The following is a 20501-nucleotide window of genomic DNA, read 5'->3' as shown; positions in this document are numbered from 1 at the left end:
TCAGGATGAAGAGGTCTCACTTTCCTCGACAACTTCCGACGGGACACTATGTACTAGCCTAGCGCTTCCTGGCGCCCCAGGTGGTGTCGACCCATCAAGACTACTAACCCTCTATCCCGCGTGCCCGCTCACAGTCTTCAATTGTTGCCGTCTGTTCGCTGACGAAGCCTTTGCTCGTACAACCGCCAAGATCGCGGTTTCCTGGCAAACAAAATCTTTTAAACAACCACTGCCCTACTCAACGGCCTGTCTGCACACTGACAAGCTGTCTCGAGAGGGTAGTAATGGTAAGAGCGACATCATGACGCTGCATACATGCTAAACTGAGAAATTATAGATATAGCTGCTAAACGGAGCCCAACAATTCGGTGACCTCAATACAAACCCTGAACGGACGCTTCTATCCGCCCAAATTAAGGGAAGCCAAGAGCCCGGCGTCGACAACTTCGGAGTAACTACTTCTTCTTCGGTCTTCCGTTGCAGCTGATCAGGGCGTGACATTCGGGACACTATACCATCAACACTGTACGGTGGGCTAAACTCGGTCTTGGCGAGATCCCCTTTCTCCAAGTTTTATTTGACTTTTCTTTTCGAAGCCATCCCGTTATAGTGTTCTGATTCCATTTGAGCAAAACAAGTTACATGCTGAATGCCATCCTCATCTGCGCACCCAAGCTTCCAAAGTTGCTCTGGAGGATGGTAACGCGATTACTCTAGTGTATATCCGCCACACCGGCCACAGGCTAACCTAGAGGCTGACTGACTCGAACCCTATCTTATCAAACTTCGGTATTTGTTTAGTCCGCCGATCTCTTCTCGACGTTACGCAATTGCAGGTTGTTAGCTTTGCATTAGCCCCTAGGGGCTGCCACATTAGGCTGGTTCCAAGTCGACATCCGGCCTCTGAAGCTAAAGGGGTCAGGTGTGGAGGGTCTTTTTGACCGAACTTTCAACATTGATCGAAGTTAGACAGCGTCAACAACGTTGTTGCATCAAGGCCTCAAAGTCATCTGTGTTCGACTTGGCAGCTTTCTTCTTGCCTTTATACAGATGCTAATGATACAGTGTTATTGTCAGATACAACTCGAGATCCAGACCGGTGTTTTTCGAAAACAACATTGTTCAAAATCAGAGAAACCGAGAGACTCGGCGACTCCGGTAAGGAACTATAAACCATGTTACCGACATTCTGAAGCAGCATGGGCGGATGGAGAAATCCTGATGAGAAAAGCAATCGATGATGCTTGCCGAGATCCATCTAAATTAGATTCTTTCTTCTTTTACGGTGTATCCAATGGTCGGAGTAAGGTACCTAGACAACTGCCCTCTCAACCTCCTAACCATGTCGACTTTTCAGCCCAATCGAGATATCCGATTTACTCATCCTCTACGCCCATCTTCGTCTACCAATCGACGGATAAGTCAGCCGTTTTAATCAGAGCCAATCTCCCGACCTTGACAAACCGCACAGCCCCCCGATCGCACGCACAGGCGAACCTAGTTCTATGGTACGATGAGCCAGAACAACGGTGGCATGTCTTCTTCACGCTCCGGGCCGCAGAGCTATGTTTCCCGTTTAGGTTTCCAGGATCATGGACGCATTCCAACTGCTATTGCATCCGTTAGTACACTACGAATGCATGAACAGGGACATTTTCGTTAAGATCGTCATCGTGGTTATAGCGTTGACCATGAAGCGCCGGGTCATGCCGCAAAACATCACACCAAAACATCACAAAGCCCCCGGATCTACTGCAGTACACAGCAATCATGGAGCTGAGGGTCTCTTGGTTCTGATTCTGAATATCAGAAAACCGGATGCGGTGCGCTGCCGATTCGGCCCCGACCGCGTGCCACAAGAAACTGAAAGAGATTGCTACACCTCTGCGTGGATATAAAAGGGTACACAGCGCGGTGAATCGGGCGATCGCTTGGGGTAGCAAAGTCTCCCAAGATGGCGGTCCGTACGGGAAGGGGCAATTCCATCACTTCACGCTACAACCCTGGTTTTCTGTAGCGCCACCAGCGCCTTGGCTGTACTGCGCTACCCTTTTACTGCATAGTATATCCATGCAGAGATGTACACGCTCACTCTTTTCATCTGGCAAACACTGTGAGAAAGGAGAAGATATCTGCATTAATGGGCCGTGGTCTTGAACTGCCGAGAGTTTGTCTCTGCCTTTCGGTCCGGGATACAGCGCCGATTACTAATGGCAGTTCTTCCACGATACGGGATAATGCAATTCCAGTTTTTGAGCTCTGGCTCCATGGTAAGGTATGCGTGGACACAAGCCTGCTCGCTCAAGTGATATTCATATGAAGAAGCAAAATTCAACACGCAGCAGGATACTACTATGTACGCTACCATATCTCAATTCCAGCCCGCAAGGTACAGGTCAGAGATGAGTGCTGCAAAGTATACGCGGGTCAAGGGTATGATTGTACATGCGTATGTGTTGCGCACCAAACAATCGCACCGCCGCATCACCACCTCATGATGGAGCCGCCTACTACACTACATACTGTGGTTGCAAAACTTTTGCCTCCCTGTCAGGTAATCGGGCACGGACCAGTTAGAGCACAGCTTCGTGACTCTGTATGGCCACTCGAGTGCCAGAGATCGTCAGCGACGTGACCCACGGCCTCTTTACATAGTACGCAGTACATAGTACCCAACCATAGTACGTTAGGCCTCAGACTAAGCAAGGATGGTAAGTCAAGGGACGGGGGAAGAAATGTCTTGGATGGACGGACAGACGAACATGGATAAATCTCGGCGACGCTATTGTTTCGTTCGGCAAATGGGTTGGCTTTGAGCGAGGCCACAGTCCGTTCGTCTAATTTCACCTGAATCAGGAAGGGAAAAGCGAGGTCTCTTGTTCGGGTTCGGAAGAGTTCGGTGTTGTTGGCGCTAGAGAGGTCTGCCCAGCGAGGTCCTTGTGCGATCGACGGACGTTGAGATAGTCAGTGGGTGTTGGGCAACGGTAGATGGGGTCTGAGACATAGCCTAGGCGATTTCCGATGATCATTAGGCTGCTGTTTAGAGATTTCTCGTTACTGCCTGGATGGGATTCTTCGAAGTCCAGACTGCGAAAATGGATGTCGGTTTTCGGGATGGTGGTGGGATGGGAAGCGATGCCATGACGGAGGAGAGGGTCGGTTTCATTTTGACTTTCACACTGTTTTGCTTTGCTTGGTGGTACTGATCGTCTTAGATCAAGCTGGTGATCACATGTCACATAGATTATAGACGAGTGGCTACAGGGGAAGGAAGGGAGGGTGTTTTGAGGCAGGTTTAGGCTTGATAGGGGTTCTTGAGGAAGATGAGGTGTACCTAGGTCAAGTCACTCTCTCCTCTACTTCTCTTTACCCAGTTGCTCAAGCAATGACAAACTGACTTTCTGTCATAGAGCACGCCACCAACATCACTCCATCGGACTTGTGTTGATCATCGTAAATGGTCACCTCGGTTGCAGCAATACCTCTAGCCGTAAAGGGATGGCTTGAAGCTGAAACCTCCCAAAACAGATGAAGCGTTGCTAGATTGCATGCGGAAGACAATGCGGAATCATTCCGTGAGCATCCAGACGCTCATCGGTTACCACCAAGGTCTTCTTGAACAAGGAGCTAGGTTCTAATGCACCAACAACCGTTACATCTTCACAAAGAGGTCCCTGAGCCGTTTCACACAGAACCACTCTGGAGGCACATACGTTTCGGTAGGTATTGTCCAAGCACATAAAAGTCGTGTATTTCGACAACCATACCACAAGACATTTCACCCTTTTCAGCTTCCCTTCGTCCACATATCTCGGCCACTCAAGCACCACAATCCATAACCTAACGCAAGATCTTCAGCAGAGCTGCCACCGGCCCCATGTCCTTCGCTTCATCTCTGGGAAATATCCGTCCAGTCTTCGTAGTGTACTTGACAAGTTCCTTCTTGGTGAGAAACATTTGCGGGATGTTCCCCACCTCGACGGCATCGAGGAAGTCCCAGATGTTGACGTTGATGCTTTTAAGAGCCTAATTGAATTGCGAAGCATTAGTACCTACAATTTGCTCTCCCAGTTCTTTCTGTCTCTTTCCTTGGTTGCTTCAAGTCTTTTAAGTCCCTTAAAACCTGAATTCTTGTCCAACCAACGAAAAGTGTTGTTGCCTTCTATGCACGATAAAAAATGTCCAAACCCACAACACCATAAAAAAAAAAAAAAGGATAAAAAAGTAGGTATGAGACCAGCGGCAGATGGGTCCAGAAATTGTAGGGCATATACATACCGTTCGACATTTCGTCTTGCTGCCAAATTCACCATCCAACCCCAGGTCCTGACACAGACGCTGCCAATCTTCAAGATCACCGGCGCCAAAGTAGTTCTTCCATCGGACAATGACATCCTGTCTTTGGGGAGGAGCGGGTCTCTTCTTTTTACTCATAATGATTGATGATGAGTCGAAGGAGGAATTATGATGGGTGGACACTAGACTTTTGATTTGATGACAAGAGAGACAGAGGCCGGTCGGTCCTTGCTCGTATGGTTCGTTGACTAGGGCTGATGTGGTAGACTGGCTGGGCTGGCTGGGCTGGCTGGGTCGGTTCATCTCCGGCGCGTCAAAGTTGGATGATGATAAGTCTTCTCAGGTGTGCGGGATGTTCTCATCGTGATGCAGTCAGGGACGGGGTTGCATTGCATGGTTGTTAAGAAGAGAATGTAAAAGGGGGGTTCTTGGGAAGATAGAAGCGGCGTGGATAAAGAAGTTGCGTGTCCAGAAACTGCTGTCAAGTGTTGTTGGCATCCTGTTTTCACAGGATATGCAGAACGGGCATTCCGCCTTTTAAACATGGGACTTCTGTTGGCGCCGGAAGGTCAGCAACGATATCCGTTGTAAAAGGAAGAAAAACGGGAATGAGACTGACGGGAGGAGTGACAACCGGGTGGACGGGCAGAGAAAATGCTGGTTTCCGCTGGCCCCAACTTTCAACAGCAAAAAAAAGCAACAACGAACACCTTTCTCGCAGTAAAAGCAAACGGTGGATGACCTTAAATGGAGAAATCAAAGACACTTCATCCAACTGTCTACCTATCCAATGAATTGCGTCGTTGAATACGGAAAGCATCGAGGATTGACAAGCCAATCGCTCAGTTCACACAAGGACTCTCTAAAAGAAGCCTGGGCACATCGCCAAAGACTCCTACCGTATTCTTCTTCTTTCAAGTTACAAGTTACTCATCACTCACATGCCCTTCCTCAACCAACTCATGGAACATATCCATCAGATTCCATCCCATCATCCAGCCTATCACATCCCTTCCACACCCCTCTTATGTTCTCCCTTTCACAGACGTCCTCCCTTCCATCTCTATTCAGCAATCATTTTAATACGCGCTACCCTATCAATCCCCCCCAAAGAAGCCTCTCAACAACACCCTAACTGGTCCCACTTTATCCTTCTCCGCCATGTGCCTCGGATAGATCTTTCTATTAGCAACCGAGTACTGCGCCAGCTGGCGGGGGTTTCCAAAGCGTTGCGGGGTGGTTCCCTGCCGGACGGCATCTAGGAGGTCGTAGATGTTGACATGGACCGATCTCAGGACCTTTAAGTGAATGAGTGAGAAATAGAGGTCAGAGTCGGAGTCGGGCATGATTTATGGCGAGGAGGGGAGAAGGAGGAGATGCTAATTGGAGCTTGGGAAGGGGTGGGGGAGATTGGTTGGGACAAAGATGAAAAGAGCTGAGTGAAGAGAATGGAAACCGGCAAACGAAACGTACCTCGCGACATTTAGTAATGCTTGGAAGCTCCTTGTGGATGCCAATGTCCCGGCACAAACGCTGCCAGTTTTCGAGAGTGTTCTCGCCAAAGTAGCGGGCAAATTCACCGACGATTGGGTTGTTCTTGTTCTTTTTCTTGCCCATGTTTGTCTTGTTGGCGTCTCTTGACTGGAAAGTGGCCCGGCAGGTTTGAAGAAATGTAAATCGAAACGAGAAGTTTATTGGGTTTTGACTGAGCGAATGAATACTTTGGAGGTATCGGGATACCTCTTTGGACGGGATTTTACGATCCCGTCGAAGTTTTTCGGAAACCACAGAAAATCTGTGAAGCAGACAAGATGTTTTCAGACTTCAGTTTCAACGGCGAACTTTCGATTTTCAAATATCTACATCCACTGAAATGAAATGCGAGAGGCCGTTCTCTCAATAATTCGCCAAAACGCCTTACCGTTGAAGATCTGCCCTTCCTTCCTGATTTTGCACTTTGCATGATTTCGATGTACGAGGCCTACAGTCCATAAACGCCAAGTCTACCGTTCCGTCAACTCAACGTACGAGAAGACAGATAGCAGCCACTGAAAAAGTTTCTTCCGTTCGGTTTTGGACTGCAAGAATGCCCAGGACGAGGCGGACAAAGCGGACAGTTGAGCTGATTTGTTGTTGGTGAGGACATTTTGGGATACTGGCAGCATTGTAGGCTCATTCCTTGAAGCGAGTCTTGAAACCGGTGTCTATATTCGGCACTGCGGGCGATAGGTACGGCAAATGAGAAAAAAAATGAAATGTTCTGAAGGGTCCTCGAGAATGGGGGCCAAACGGATGAATTATGTAGATAGGAAACGAACGAATGATAGTGTGACTTCCAGTTAATGGGAGCTGCGAGTTTCCATCAAGTCCTAAACTCCCATGTCAAACGTGCAAAAACGAATTGAAAGCTTGTCATCATGCCAGCAAATGTAACTCCAACCGGACAGAAGGATGATTTGACGCATATTTGCGCTGAGCTGGGGAAAGAAGGTACTGTAGCGTCAAGTCGGCGATATCTTGACCTACCGGCCAGATGGAGAGAAGGAGGAGGGCAGAAGTAGGTAGGCAGAGGATGCCCGATATGCCCAACGTCAGGCAACGGATGCATGATGACTCGGGCAACGGCGACTGGCTGACGGGCCGACCGCTTGCCTTGTTTGTATGTGTGAGAGGGCGATTCGCTCGTTGGGACAGAGAAACTGTAGTACAATTCCGAGCGAGATGTCGGCCCTCTGGTGGGTAACACAAATGCCCTGTTGTTGTTTAGGTGTAGAGTTTCTGACTCTTGGTTGTCTGAGGAAGCGGCATGGTGGTAGATGGACCACAAAAGGATGGAAGATGGGCCGCATGAAACTTGGATCTGACGATATGTCCTTTATTGGATATGCGATCCAGCCTTTAATAGGATGCTGGAGGCCGTTTCAAGCCAGAGGGAGGGTAAGGGAGAGGCCTCAACGAAGTAGGCAAGGCTTTAGAGGTATACAAGAGGCACACTACCGGTACCGTATGTAGTAGCGCACAGACGAGCGGCAACAGTGGAAATCATCGACACAAGTCATCCCCATTTTTGCTAGTTGGCTTGATGACAACTGAATACTTGAAGGGAGATCAAGTTGATGGTCAAGTTACCATGTAATCAAGGTGTCCCTACCGATAGACGACGACGTCTCTCACACCTTCTCACCTAACCCTCTAGATTTTACCCCAACCGTGCCCTTGTTTCACGAATGGGAGCCTTTTCACTTGGCAATAGGTAATCACGACAGCGGGAATCCGGGGTAGAGACATGGGCAGTCAAATGTGACTTTCGGCAGCATGTCCCGCATCCATCCATGGCCGCTGTATGTATCGGTACTTCGCATGCCGGTGAAGCATGTTGCCATGCACGCCTTCTGGGGTAAATTGTGCCATTTGTGCTTTCGTGGGCAGGATGCCACGATCAAGGTCCCGAAATGTCGGTGTCGAAATGAGTAGTGTAGGAAGAGAAGTGTCTGTTGATGTCACTGGACAGCTGAGGCTTGTTGGACAGTTGGACTCGCTGGCGCGACTGCTGCTGTGCAGCCCGAGCAGGCCCGAGCTTCCTGCGCGGTGCGGAGAAGCTGAAAGGACGAAATCCGGAGTCGGCCACGACCGGCAGCACTTGGCCATTAACAGTTGGCCGGGCCCACTTGCGTCTTTTTCACTTGCTCTCCCTGGCACCGCATCACGGGTTGAGGAGACTCAGCCAGTGGAATTTTGTCCCGGACGCGGCCGGCTGTGCCCGCCATTGGCTGTCAACGAGCGAACAAGACGTTCCAGAACGTCATTGGGAACAGCGACCCGCGAGCTGTACCTGCGCTTGCTGGTGGTGGTGGTCCCAGATATGCAGACACTTTGGGAACCCCTTTTTCCAATACCTGGACTTGGAAGGAAGGAGCTCCCCTCAAGAAGAATCCTTTTGGTTTGCAACAACATCGACGAAGGGACGCCGGCCGTTGTGTGTGAATTGACTTGACGATTCCGACGCTTTCTCCGTGCCATGCAGTGCTCCAAAGACTCCAGGTATTCCAGCGTTTATCTACCCCACCGGCTAGCACCAGGGGCGACGACGCGATGAAACCCCACCTTGCCCACCTGGGACCCGACGTGGCAGTCTCTGCAGGTTGAGGCTCCTCCAAAAAAGAGCGACTTGTGCCGACGGAAACTCGGAGAAGGAGTGAAACCCGTGAGAGCGGAAAATAAACCACGATTCCGCCTGTGCGACACTGACGACGGCCTCTGAAGGAACCAGCATCATCCTCATCAGCACGGACCTGTGAAACGTGGGATGTGATCGTAGAGTCCCAAATCTCCATCTGATATTTCTGACAGCTCTTGGTGCCTGTGAAACCTCAGTGACGCCCAACTTCCTCGAGATCTCTGTTGTATCCCATCTCTCGATACAAGCTCCAGAAGGCCTGTACATGTTGAGGACTTCCATTCTGTCTGACAGAAAACCGCCTGTTCTTTGGCTGAATGCACCTTCCAGGATTCAAGTAAATCACAGCCGACAAAAGCGCAGGAACGACCTGCGAGCCTGCGTTAGCTGCGAGGGGGAAAAAAGTTTGAATCACAAAAAAATTGCAAGATAAGGCGAACTTGCATGGTAACCTAGGTACACATATGTATCACGTTCTCGATAGGGAATGGACACACAGGGGTACCTTCCACACAGACGCGGCTCCAAAGTCGACAACGTGTCAGGCTACTGCCCAAAGAAGCAAGAAGCGAGAAAACCTAAACTTTGTTATTCCGATCCAACCCGCCAGTCCCCTCCGTTGTCTGCTAAAGATGGCAGTTGCGAGTGTGAGCATGGTGCTGCCACTTTTCCGGGCAATCGGAATGGAAGGAAGGATTTGCGACAATTTCTGCCTCGCGTCAGCTTCTCTGGACGGATTCTTCTCTCAGCTGTCAAGAGTGTCTGGTGCCAATGCACGGCCGACAGACGCTTCAACGAGTGACCACATTGTGCGGCAACCTATCTGCAAGAATGCCCTCCCCCCTTTGCATACGTACTTGGTAGTAGGTCGAAGAACAAAAATGATATGGAGATCCAACCTCAACCAACGCGAAACGTTAGGTAGACTGCCTAATGTGGTGGGAGCCGTCCCGAAGCCTCCTACGCACACTTCGTTCAGTTCCATTCACATCTCACTCTTCGTCTCGCCAATAGGCGTGTGATCCAACGGGCTAGGAACACACTGGCTTAGTTCAGTTTGATCCGGAACTGTCTTCCATCTTCGTTGTCTTGGTTCAATGTCTCTTGCATTTTCTCTTCTTTTGCTTCTGCCTTCTGATGCCATCTCATCCCATTGTTTACTTGCTCCTGAACTCCCGTCCTTACTAGTACATCTCCAACCACTCAAGCCAACTCAAACCGCCTCTTACGAAGCCCTTTTCAACCAGACTACGCAGTACATACACTACAGCAGCGGACAAATCCACAACCTCACGAGGACTTGACAAGCACCCGCATCATCCCTCCATCGATCCCCCATCATCTCCATGGGCCTATGGATCCAGACAGGCAAGACAGGCCCTGGATTTTACCGATTTTCCTGTCCACTTTCCACTTCTCCCGCAATCCAAACCCTTCCAACCCCACCCGCCTAGTCTAATTGCACCGTTACCGCCGCCCTCATTGGCCCATGGCCAAGGTGTGTCCAAGGTCAACAACGTTTGAGCAAGAGGGAAGCTCCATTCGAGGGCATCAGGCCCGTCCGGGGCTCGTCGGCCACCGTCTCCATTCCCGGCTTGGCAGCCCTAGACGCCGGTGGACGCCTAGGACGCCCTAGTCGGCTAGCTTCATGCGAACATTTCTTCACGACCCCGTCCGAGCCTACCAAGGATAGATCCTGCATCACCACTTCCACGCTGCCGAGGGAATGGCATGGTGGGACTCGTCTCGCCGGAGCCTCGGGGCTTCACTGAGATCCAAAAAACAACATCCTCCTGTCGTCGAACCTCCAGCCCCTGCTCCTGCCGGTCCTCACCCAAAGCCTCGCCATATCGACACACACACTGCCACGCCTCACTTGACCATGGAACTGGAGAGGGCCCTGCTATCGCCCATTACAGAGGAACAACCCGCTGTAGCGACGCTAGCAGAGACAACAAACACCGGCCCTCTCGTCGTCCACGTCCATATCCAGTTCCACGATCAGGACCTTCACTCCGTCACTCACAACCAGACATATGTTAGCTCGCCATACTTCGAACCTACGGGGAGGATATGCAATGGCTTGCTTCGCCGCATCGAGCACTGCTCCGAGGAGCTCATCACCCGGACCGACCCCACGGCCCTTGACATGATCAAGGAAGGAACCCATGACCGTAAGCCATTGCGCTTCGAACTCACCTATCGCGTCACAAGAGCTGGATGGATGGGGGAATGGGCCGTCAGGACGTACAGGTCGTATCAGCAACGGCCTTTGACAGCCGGGTCGGCCAAGGAGGTTATCATCGCAAGTCACCAGACGGTAGGCATGTTTTTCCGACGACATGACAGTGACTTTCGATGGCTGGGGGGCTCTGTTCTCGATGCGACACCCGAAACCGCCGATTCGTCTCTAGACTCAGAAGTTGGGCAGATGTCGCTCGGTGCTATTCCCTCACCCCGATTTTTCGAGGAATCCCAGACATTCGAATTCGTCCCCGGTTACAGTCTCGAGGTCTCCCTTCGACACAGGAACCCACGGCGACTTATTCCGGCATTCAAGAGGGTAGTCAAGGTTTACAGCAGACAGGCGACTCCTCTTACGGCTGGGATGGGCAGAGATCTACTGGCGAACGCAGCAGAGGCTATTAATCGCAGCTTGGGTCCCAGGAGGCAGAGGCTTGAAATTCATGCGCAGCAATGTACAACAATGACATGCCAGCATCGCGACAGTACGGCCCTCAATATCGACGTGAGGATCGCAAACGGAATGGGGCCTGCTCACAACAGCCTACAGCGCAGCATAAGAAGCAGTCTCTCGTTATTTCACGATTCTCATGGCGAAGATTTTGTGCGAGATGTTGAGGAGTCCCTTGCAGATGTTACACAGGTCATCGATGCACAGATCAACCAAACGAACGATTTCGAATTCACGATATGTGAGTTGAAGGGGGCGAACTGGTCAGTTCAGGTACCTGCGGCATTCACAGTCGGCGCTTCTGCATCGCACGGGCGACGAGACATCCAGGCGGTTTTAGACCGTATCCAGACTAGCATCGGCGATGTCCTACAGGGGCATAATACCGCTGTACGTGTCAACGCACGGAAGCGGGGACATCTGGTGTTCAAAGAGGTGATACAAACACATGAGATACCCGGAAGGTTAAAAGAGACTTTCCAATCACACGAGGAAGAAGGGTCTGTCCTGACGTCCAGACTCAAGGAACGAATCCAGAAGGATATCGACATGATCTTTAAGGACACCTGCTCGATCGACGACATTGCGCTGGAAGAGGAAGAGAGACACCCTCATCCAATCGAGGTTCCGCTCTCGCCGGGCCTCTCAGTCGAGTGGCCCGAGAGACAAAACGGACCATCACTAGAATTTCCCCCTTTATCGGCAAAGACTTCGACCGAGCGAGTAAACGACAACCCAATATCCTTCGTCAAACGAGCATTCTCACTCAAACGGCGCTCCACATCATCATTAAGGCAAAGTCTACGGTCTATTGCTAGCAGCAGATCCAGTCTGAACAGCCAAGACGACAGCTACTCCGTTAATATCCCACATTTCCCCGAAGCCCCCGCGAGACCGGTATCTCCCACTCCAGCAACATCAACAAAGTCCTCGAAGAAGAGGTTCAGCCTCGGCAAGAAAATTTCCAACATGTTCAAATCGAAGGACTCCAAAAGCGACTTGAAAAGCGATGTGAAGACCGATATCAAAAGCGAGTCGAGCTCCAGGCGACGGTTTTTCAGGTCTTCCTCGTCCAAAAGTACTAATGCAGCGCCCGTGGCACCTGTAGAGCCAAAGTTGATGCGAGCTCACACCGCCACGGAAGCAAGCGGCGGTCGGACGCTGCATCGCCCTACGCGTTCGATGACGTCGAATCCATTAGGTAGCTATGACGCCACTCATTCCGCAAGAGGATCTGGTGAACACCCTCGACCATTCCAAGCAGCAACTCCCAACCTGGCGAACAGGCACGGCATTGCATCCAAAATTTTCGAAACATATCCACAACCGACAGAACCGCGATGGTCTATTGATCGTTTGGAACGACCTGTGATGGATACTCCGCAGCTTTATGAGGATGCCAAAGAGTTCCCGCACCAATTGCTCACTCCGGGGCTTACGACACGAAGCACCGACACCCCTAACCCTTTCCACTGGTTGGCAAGCCCCGGAGCCGATGCATACTCGACGGCACCGTCTACACCTGCATTGAGTTTAGGTGGAGAGTCTTCGCCAAGGCACAGCTTGCTAATAAGCCCGATACATGTGAGACATCTGGAGTTGAAGGATAATACCTCGAGCGACTTTGAACCTGAATCCGAGCCCGAAGAGCCCGAGGTTGGGACGGGGGTGACTACGGTGGGCGCTTCGGTCGCGGCGGGGATGGAAGTTTTGAAGCCTTCGGAAGATGACGTGCGATCTGTTGTGTTAACGCCTAAGGACCACACTATACAGCCCGAGCAAGTAGCCGAGGGGTCCGATGAAGAAGCTGTAAAGTCAGTGTCTTATGATGCTACCGCAACGGCCATCTCGGTAAAAGACACCACGACTGCACCGTCAGATTTGCACAGTGAGCCACCACCACCACGACGATTATTCTCTGTATTACACAATAATCTAACTATTATACCTAGAAACAGAATCGGAGCCTATAATATTGGACGAGACATTGGCTTTCGAGAATCGAGAACTCGGAACCGAGCCTGCACCACTGTCCAATGAGACTCTGTCTGAAGAGTCGGACTTCCCCAAAACTGCTATCCACCCGCCGCAGCCCAGTCATGAGACAACGGTTTCTGTGGATGCCCGCAATGCGAATTCGGAAACAAGGTTGGCTTCAGATAAAGGGACCGAAGTGCAAGATGCTCCCGTCGTCCAGAATGAAGATCGGGTGAATGCGACTGAAACCGACTATTTCAAGGATTTCGAGTCTCTTGCCCAAAGCAAACCAGTCGCAAATATCATTGGCTCTGCTATCCACGCGAGTGAAGCAAACGACGCGACCGTCTCTCTAGTTGATAACCCTGCCGACGACCTGAATGGGCTGGTTGCGGAACCGGCAATTACCCAGTCCGGGCCCGAGGGAGACAAAGACGAGCATCAACATGACCAGGACTGCGACACACGAGGATCCGATGTGGATGATGTGCCCCCTACCTCCACCGAGGAGGTTGCTCATGATATCCAGCCGACTGTGAAGGCGTTTCAATCCGGCCCCGAAGATCAGACTGCTGAGCCGGATAATTACGGGGCTGACCTTGTCGCAAGCGAAATCCATGACGAGCCCTCCTCAATGGATGAAGTCACCCAAGATTGCAATGGTAAAGTTCCAGAAGTTGAGAGTGTCGACGCACCTTCAAGAGATGAAACAAGTCCTCTCGCTGAGCTTTCTGCTCAGGAGCCCAAGCCAGCGCAGTCCAGCCCTGAAGCAGAGGCATCTGAAACAGGCGAGGATGGCGCCAAACGCCCCATTGAGGAACTGGACCAGAATGGGTCCGCGGATTTCTTCGGTGACGTCTCCGAGCCTTCGGTTGCGAATCACATTACCTTCGAAGTATCAGGGGAGCCCATGGAAGCTAGGGAAACTATGGTTCAGACGGACACATCAAGCGAAGGGTCTGTCTCCGAACATGACAAGGAGTGGTCCGAACTAGCAGAGGGTGACAGTATCTCGCCCGCGGGCTCAAAAACGCTCGTCGAAGATCAAGAGGAAACAGACATGATCAATACCCTCGCATCACTTCACATCTCTTATACCGACAAAGCTACCGGCGCGAGTACCAAAGATCATCATGTTTTCTTTCCATGGACGACAAGTGCCGTCGGTTCCGCATCAGAGCATCCTGGGTCCAACAATCAGGACGTTGACGGGAGTGCACTGGTGGCGCACGTAGAGATTCATGAATCTGAAACTCGGGAGCCATCGGACCTTGAATCAAAGGACGAAGAGAATACCTTCGGTCCCGTACCAGTGCCCGTCGAGTCCAAGGAAGATGTTCTTTCCGATAATGACACAATCGAAATTACTGATGAAACACCGAATAGCCTCAGGCAACCGGATTGGATGTTTGAAGAGACGGACCGGCCTCACTCCTTGGTAGACACCCATCTCCTCCAACCTTCTGAAGCTCTGGACTCTAGGTCTGATGCTATTAATGTCTCCGAGGGCCCTGAATTAGCGGCAGAGTCTCCCGATATTCAAGATAATGATCATACCCACATACCCCCCGAAGCCCCCCTTCCGCTTGAGGAGGCTCCCGATGCTCAAAAGTCGGAGGCGACCTTTCCAAAGGTCGGCAAGGCTGACGAGTCAGAGGCTGTGGCTGTTGCTACTGTAGAGCGGACTCCTGATATCGAGGAGGATTACGAGCTGTCATTTGGTACGGTTGAAACAGCAGCAGATATCGATGCTGTGGAAGCTGTCGATGATGTCCAGCACGTTGAGCACGTTGAGGATGTTGGGACTGCCGTTGAAGGTCCGGATTTCCAAGAAGACGAGAAGATTGAGGTCAACGCTACTAAGCCCGACATGACTGCCCAATATGTTCGCAGTTTCGAGGAGCGGGGCCGGCCGTTCATCAGCACCTCAGACGTTGTTGAGCGTGGCCATGTTTCTGATGAGGTCTACGATCATCGGGATGTTGGCGTAGGGGAGAAGCCTCACTTTGATGATTCGGATACCGAGCATCGTGAGCCCACGTTTCCTCAATTCTGGCCTAATCCTTCCTCGGTATTCACTCCGTTCGCCCCTAAGGAGGCCCTGGAAAATGACACTGAGCTTCTTCAACCTGACTCTATGTCCACCAAGGATATACCAATTCTCGGCGTGGAGACGGTTGAGCATTGCGACCCAACTCTACCGCAGTTCCGTTCCAGTGACGTCCTTGAGATTGCCGCTCGTTCTTACGCCGTTAGTGGGGATACAGAGGAGGGGTTTGAGGCATTCGAACCTACCGAAGCAGTTAGCGGTCGTGTGGAAGAAAAGGCCAATTACCGTGATCCCACCATGCCCCAGTTCCGGCCTCATGTACTTCTGCAACTGACGCCCGCCCCTCTGGTCTCACATGTTCAAATGACTGAGGATAGCATTGCCTCTCAACAAACTATGGAAGCGTCTCAGGAGGAAATCTCTCATCGTGGCAAGGACGAGACTGAGTACCGTGATCCTACAATGCCTCAATACCGACCCAACTCATTCAGAAGTGTCCGCAGCCCCTCAGTCTCTATCATGATGGTTGAGACGGCTGGGTGTGGAGAGCAACCGGTACCAATACTCATCGACGAGTCTCTGATCGAAACCACCAAACTTAGCGAGGGAGATCTTGATTGTTGTGATCCTACGATGCCTCAATTCCGGCCAAACTCCATCCTTGACAGTACCCCCATTTCCTCTGTCTCCGATGAGCCAGTCCATGAGCAAGGAGAGCAACCTGATATACCCAGTGAAGATGATAGCACGGAAATCTCCTCACGAGATGATCTAAGCGCCGAGTACCATGATCCAACAATGCCTCAATTCAAGCCGAACTGGGACGGTCCGGAGTTACCTCACCTCGGCCAAGCTGGCTCTGCGCTACCGACACAACAGGACGCTGAGCTGATCAACATCGAGCCTATGACGACTGAGAAGGATGATGATACAGCTACAGAAGTCAACGCAGAAAATACAGAGTCTCTCAGGCAGCTCAATGATTCCACTCAGCCTGAGCATGTCGGAACCGAAGCTCCTGATACTGAAGAAGTGAGAGACATGCAGGCTGAATCGCTCGAGTCTGACAATGCCCGCGACAGAATGCCGGAAGCAAAGTTTGTGGAAGTGGAGTCTCCTGAACACATCCAGCCTGATAATGCCCCTGTTATTGAACCTGTGGGCGAGACTCATTCCGAGAATGAAGATGAGGCGGTCGAGTTTGACCCCAGTGAACCCCTGTCTCAGCCAGCTACTGAGCAATCTCAAGGAACCCAGGCAGAGGAGCTTCCCCAAGACCAGTTTGACACTCTTTTTGTGCCGGTTGATCCCAGACCCGCTACGGAGCTTGGCACCATCGAAACTGGTGCCAATGAACTTGCCGAGAGTGATTCCGAATCTTCCTCTCAGTCATCTTCTGAGTCAGGTTCTGAGCGCACCCCAACCCCTTGGGGGGAGGAGCTTTACCATGACCAGCATGATGTACTCTTTGAGCCTATGGAAGGGTGCATTCACCAGGTGGCTGCGCATGATGCAGCCCTCAAGATTTCAGGAGTCTCTAAGCTCGACCAGGTCGAGTATCGCGACCCGACGATGCCTCAGTTCCGGCCTAATGTCTTCCTTCCGTACCGCGATCCTACCATGCCTCAGTTCCGGCCTAACGCGGTTATGATAATCTCTCCGATTACTGTCCCTGAGAGAGTGCAAGAATCAGCTGAGGAGCTCGATTCCGACTACATCATTGATCGTGCCATGGATGTCCTTGATCAGCTTGAAAGCGAAGAGAGAGCGGGTCTCAATGAGGAAGTCGTCGATCAAGTGATTAATCTGTGCGAGCAAGTTCTTGAGCAATCTAGTGCCGAGGCTGAACAGACCGAAGATCCTCTTGAGCAGTTTGAGGCCAACAACGCTCTCGAACAGATCGAAGCTGAGACTGAACAAACCGAGAGGCTTCTCAAGGAACTCAACAATGAGCAACTTGAGCGCACCATGGAGCTGTTCGAGGAAGCCATTACTGGACAGGCTCTAAAAGAAACTGACAATGCCCTTGATGAAATTGCGGCCGAGGCTGTACAAACTGAGGAGCTTCTCAAGGAGCTTGATACTGCGCAAACTGAGCGGGTCCTTGAGATTGCCCAAGACCTTGAGATCCAGCATTCACTCGATGAAAATGAAAAGACGCTTGAGCAACCTGACATTGAAGTCGAATGCACTGAAGAGCTCCTTGGACAGGTCGATGCTGAGCAAACGGAGAGGGTCGAAGAGCTCGTCGACCAGCTTGAAACAGAGAAGGAGAATGAGCAAAATCAGACAAGCCTTAAAGCGATCAATGCTGAGATCCAAAAAACTGAGACGTTGCTTGAGGGACTTGATCTCAAGCAACATGAACGCGCAGAGGAGATCCCCCAGCAACAAGGATCTCAGCAGGATGTCACCCTCACTGCTGCGGACAAACCATCAGAAAAACCCATCAACCCACCAGTGGCTGGACAAGCAGTTGATGTTCCTGAATCCTTCCTGGATGAGTTCCCCGAAGACAAGGAGCAAACCCCCCCTTCAGCTGTCCTTCCTGCCGAAGCTGCGGTTGCGGAGGCTGCTGCTGGCGTGCCACTTGCGTTCCACAAATTTGTGTCAAGGCCATCCACTCTTGGGTACGCTGAAATTGGTACCACTGAGATGCAAGATACTCCTCAACAGCCTACTGTCGCCGTGGTTGATAAGGCTCCTATCGGTGAATCGAGTATCATTCCGAATGTTCAGCTTGAGCATCCCGGGATTGAGCTCGCCAATCTCGAAGATGAAGGACTTGAGGATGCCGATGTGGCGTCTGATGTCCCTTCAGTTGAGCCTACTATTGGCCCTGTCATTGTCAACTGTGAGACGTGGATCGAGCATACTGATCTTGGGAATATCGCCCTGGAGACCCCTGCTTCTGTTGTTCAGCGAGCGGCAGAGGAGACTTCGAGCCATGAGCCAATCGTCCAGGAAGCCCATCCAGAGTTCCCCAACATTGAGCACGCCAACCTTGAAGACGAAGGCCTTGAAGATAGCGAGTTGCAAGCAGACATCCCTTCCGCTGAACCCGCGGCTGAACCAGTCGTGATCAACTGCGACACCTGGATCGAGCATGCTGACGTTGAGGATGCTGGAGTTCAGGTCCAGGTGCCTCGTGTTGTCTCTTCCGGTGAGGAGACGACCATGGGATCAACCGTGATCCCTGTTCAATCATCACACGGAGAAATTCTTGCTGAGAAGTCTTACACTCCTCTTGCTGAACCTACGCCCATATCTGAGTGTATCGCTAAACCTTATTTTGAGGATCTGGCTACCACTGAATCTCCATCCGAGCAAGAGACCAGCACCAATGAGCCAATGACCGATAGCGATATTAACAAGGATGAGCCTTTGGCTTGTCAGGTTTCGCATGAGCAAAATGCGGATTTTGAAGAGCAAGATGTTCTTTCCGAAGTGGTTGATCGAAGCTTGGTTGATGCTCCTGGCACTGAAGACACTGATGACTCGACTGGAGATGTGGATACAACTAATGCCGATGGGTCTCTCAGAGTCGAGTCGCTTGATAACCTCATTCGATCCGCGGAGGCTATCGAGAACAAGCTGGGGGAACCCCCCGAAGTTGAGTCTGCCACTGGCGAGGATGAGAAGGCTGAGGGTGAGGAAGTGATACCAGCTATGGATCCAGTCGAGGAACCGTTGTCTCTGGAACTCGAGGCAAATATCGAGGAGACTGGAGACTTTGACAAGACTCCACTTGCCATTCCATCGGCCAAAGACGAGGATGTGATCGTGGAACAGGAAATGCTTCAGGACATCCCAGCAGCTGCCCTTTCTGACCTGTGTCTCCTTGAAGAGATTGTCACTGACCAGCCAATCTCTGCCCCGGCAATCCCCTTCATCACCCAAGAGATATCAGAGCCAACCCAGCAACCGTCTGACATCTCCAATCCCCGTCAAGTATTCAGAGTCAGTCCTCGCGGCTCTGTCGACACCATCCGCGGTTCGGATGTTGACGAGGAAGAAGCTCCTGAGCTGTATGCTCCTCCTCCGACGGCTGGTTTCTTTGGATTCCATCACTATCACGAGAACAAGTGGGCTAAGGTCGGCTTGTTCGAAGTCTTGATTAACTCGACCTCTCGTCGGTTCAGTCTTCCTCTTCAGTCCTTGTTGCACCGTAAGCATAGATCCGACGCTTGTCCGTAAGCGACATTGATTGGCAACAAAAAAACTCAACAAAGTAAATAACAACGAAGGAAAAAAAGGACGATCAACCGGCAAGAGTGGATGCACGAAAGAAAAGAGGCGTTTGAAATGGTTCACAGTTGACACATGCTTTCAACTGGGAGGGAGGAAACAACAATCACGATTATCTGTTTTGCATACACATATACCCCCTCCGCTCTATACACTGCATGTTTGTGGTTTTGCATTTGGCGATCTTCTGCCCTGTTTTTTTTTTTATTTTTTTCATGGAATTTGTATCTTCACCAAATTTTCTTTGGTTGGGGGGTTGGGTTTTAGGCATCGGCGTTTTGGAATTATGATATACCACGAAACTAAACGAATGGTTGGGGGTGACGGGACATGGTAATAAGGGGAACGCTTATACATGATTGTTATCATATACCACTTTCCTATGGGGTATACACGAAACGGATGGGAAAATGGGAACGGATGAGAGAAAATGAAGATACACGGAGATGAAATGGGATGGGATAGGATGACAGATAAAACAAACGAAGCATTCGAGCAATAGCATCATCCTTTTTCGACGATTTATGTTTCTACGTTGCATGACTAAGAAGAATTGAACTTGCACGACTAAGAAGAATTGAACCTGACAGGACAGAACAGAGTGGTTTATGAGGATGGGGGTTCTGGGAATGGCAACGGGTATAGATGGATGAAACAACGCAAGACATTTGTACCAGCATCAGTTTTGTCTAGTGAGAGAAGTAGCTTGTGTGTGTGTGTGTCGGTACTTTGAAACAGGGCAGTGCTCATTACAATGCACATGGTTCCCGTGTAATGGCGCCTTAAGGAAACAACAGTAGCGCATACACACCTCCGACTTGGAGGAACCTAAGTATCTTGAAGGCTGGCATGTCTATAGTGAATACAGCCTTGGTAACTGAACAACTAATTACTTCAAGAATTATTAACAAGAACAAAAGATGCAGTGGGTCACCAGGGAAAGCATGGCAGTAGGTAGACGTAACAGTAACCATAAAGTTGCCTCTGGTCTTGTCTGGAATGAACTATCGAGACTTTATGATTGCATTGCCCAATCATGGCGCTTCTCTCGGATATCA

General features: G+C 50.9%; 4 protein-coding genes across 4 annotated transcripts; 2 read left to right on the top strand and 2 right to left on the bottom strand.

Annotated features, from left to right (window-relative positions):
- Positions 1–3382: 3382 nt before the first annotated feature.
- On the bottom strand, positions 3383–4874 carry B0T23DRAFT_79301 (uncharacterized protein). The gene is made up of 2 exons (XM_062841801.1): positions 4279–4874; positions 3383–4026 (listed from the first exon to the last, which is right to left on the bottom strand). The coding sequence occupies exons 1-2, from the start codon at positions 4597–4599 to the stop codon at positions 3841–3843; spliced, it is 507 nt and encodes a 168-aa protein (XP_062695519.1). The 5' UTR covers positions 4600–4874; the 3' UTR covers positions 3383–3840.
- Positions 4875–5029: 155 nt separating this feature from the next.
- Positions 5030–6160, bottom strand: B0T23DRAFT_79124 (uncharacterized protein). Its single transcript, XM_062841799.1, has 2 exons — positions 5770–6160; positions 5030–5594 (listed from the first exon to the last, which is right to left on the bottom strand). Exons 1-2 carry the CDS (start codon positions 5911–5913, stop codon positions 5394–5396), a joined length of 345 nt encoding a protein of 114 aa, XP_062695518.1. The 5' UTR covers positions 5914–6160; the 3' UTR covers positions 5030–5393.
- Positions 6161–7489: 1329 nt separating this feature from the next.
- B0T23DRAFT_79170 (uncharacterized protein) lies at positions 7490–8328 on the top strand. The gene has a single exon (XM_062841800.1). The coding sequence runs from the start codon at positions 7670–7672 to the stop codon at positions 8288–8290; it is 621 nt and encodes a 206-aa protein (XP_062695517.1). The 5' UTR covers positions 7490–7669; the 3' UTR covers positions 8291–8328.
- A 2027-nt stretch (positions 8329–10355) lies between these two features.
- B0T23DRAFT_311947 (uncharacterized protein) lies at positions 10356–19392 on the top strand (the record flags this gene model as incomplete). Its single annotated transcript, XM_062834662.1, has 2 exons — positions 10356–13056; positions 13121–19392. 2 exons carry the CDS (start codon positions 10356–10358, stop codon positions 19390–19392), a joined length of 8973 nt encoding a protein of 2990 aa, XP_062695516.1.
- Between the last annotated feature and the right edge of the window lie 1109 nt (positions 19393–20501).

This window comes from Neurospora hispaniola (genome assembly GCF_033458365.1).
Source record: "Neurospora hispaniola strain FGSC 10403 chromosome Unknown B0T23scaffold_2, whole genome shotgun sequence".
NCBI classification, from domain to species: domain Eukaryota; kingdom Fungi; phylum Ascomycota; class Sordariomycetes; order Sordariales; family Sordariaceae; genus Neurospora; species Neurospora hispaniola.
The sequence above is the reverse complement of the archived record's forward strand: the minus strand, read 5'-3'. Positions and strand labels throughout refer to the sequence as shown.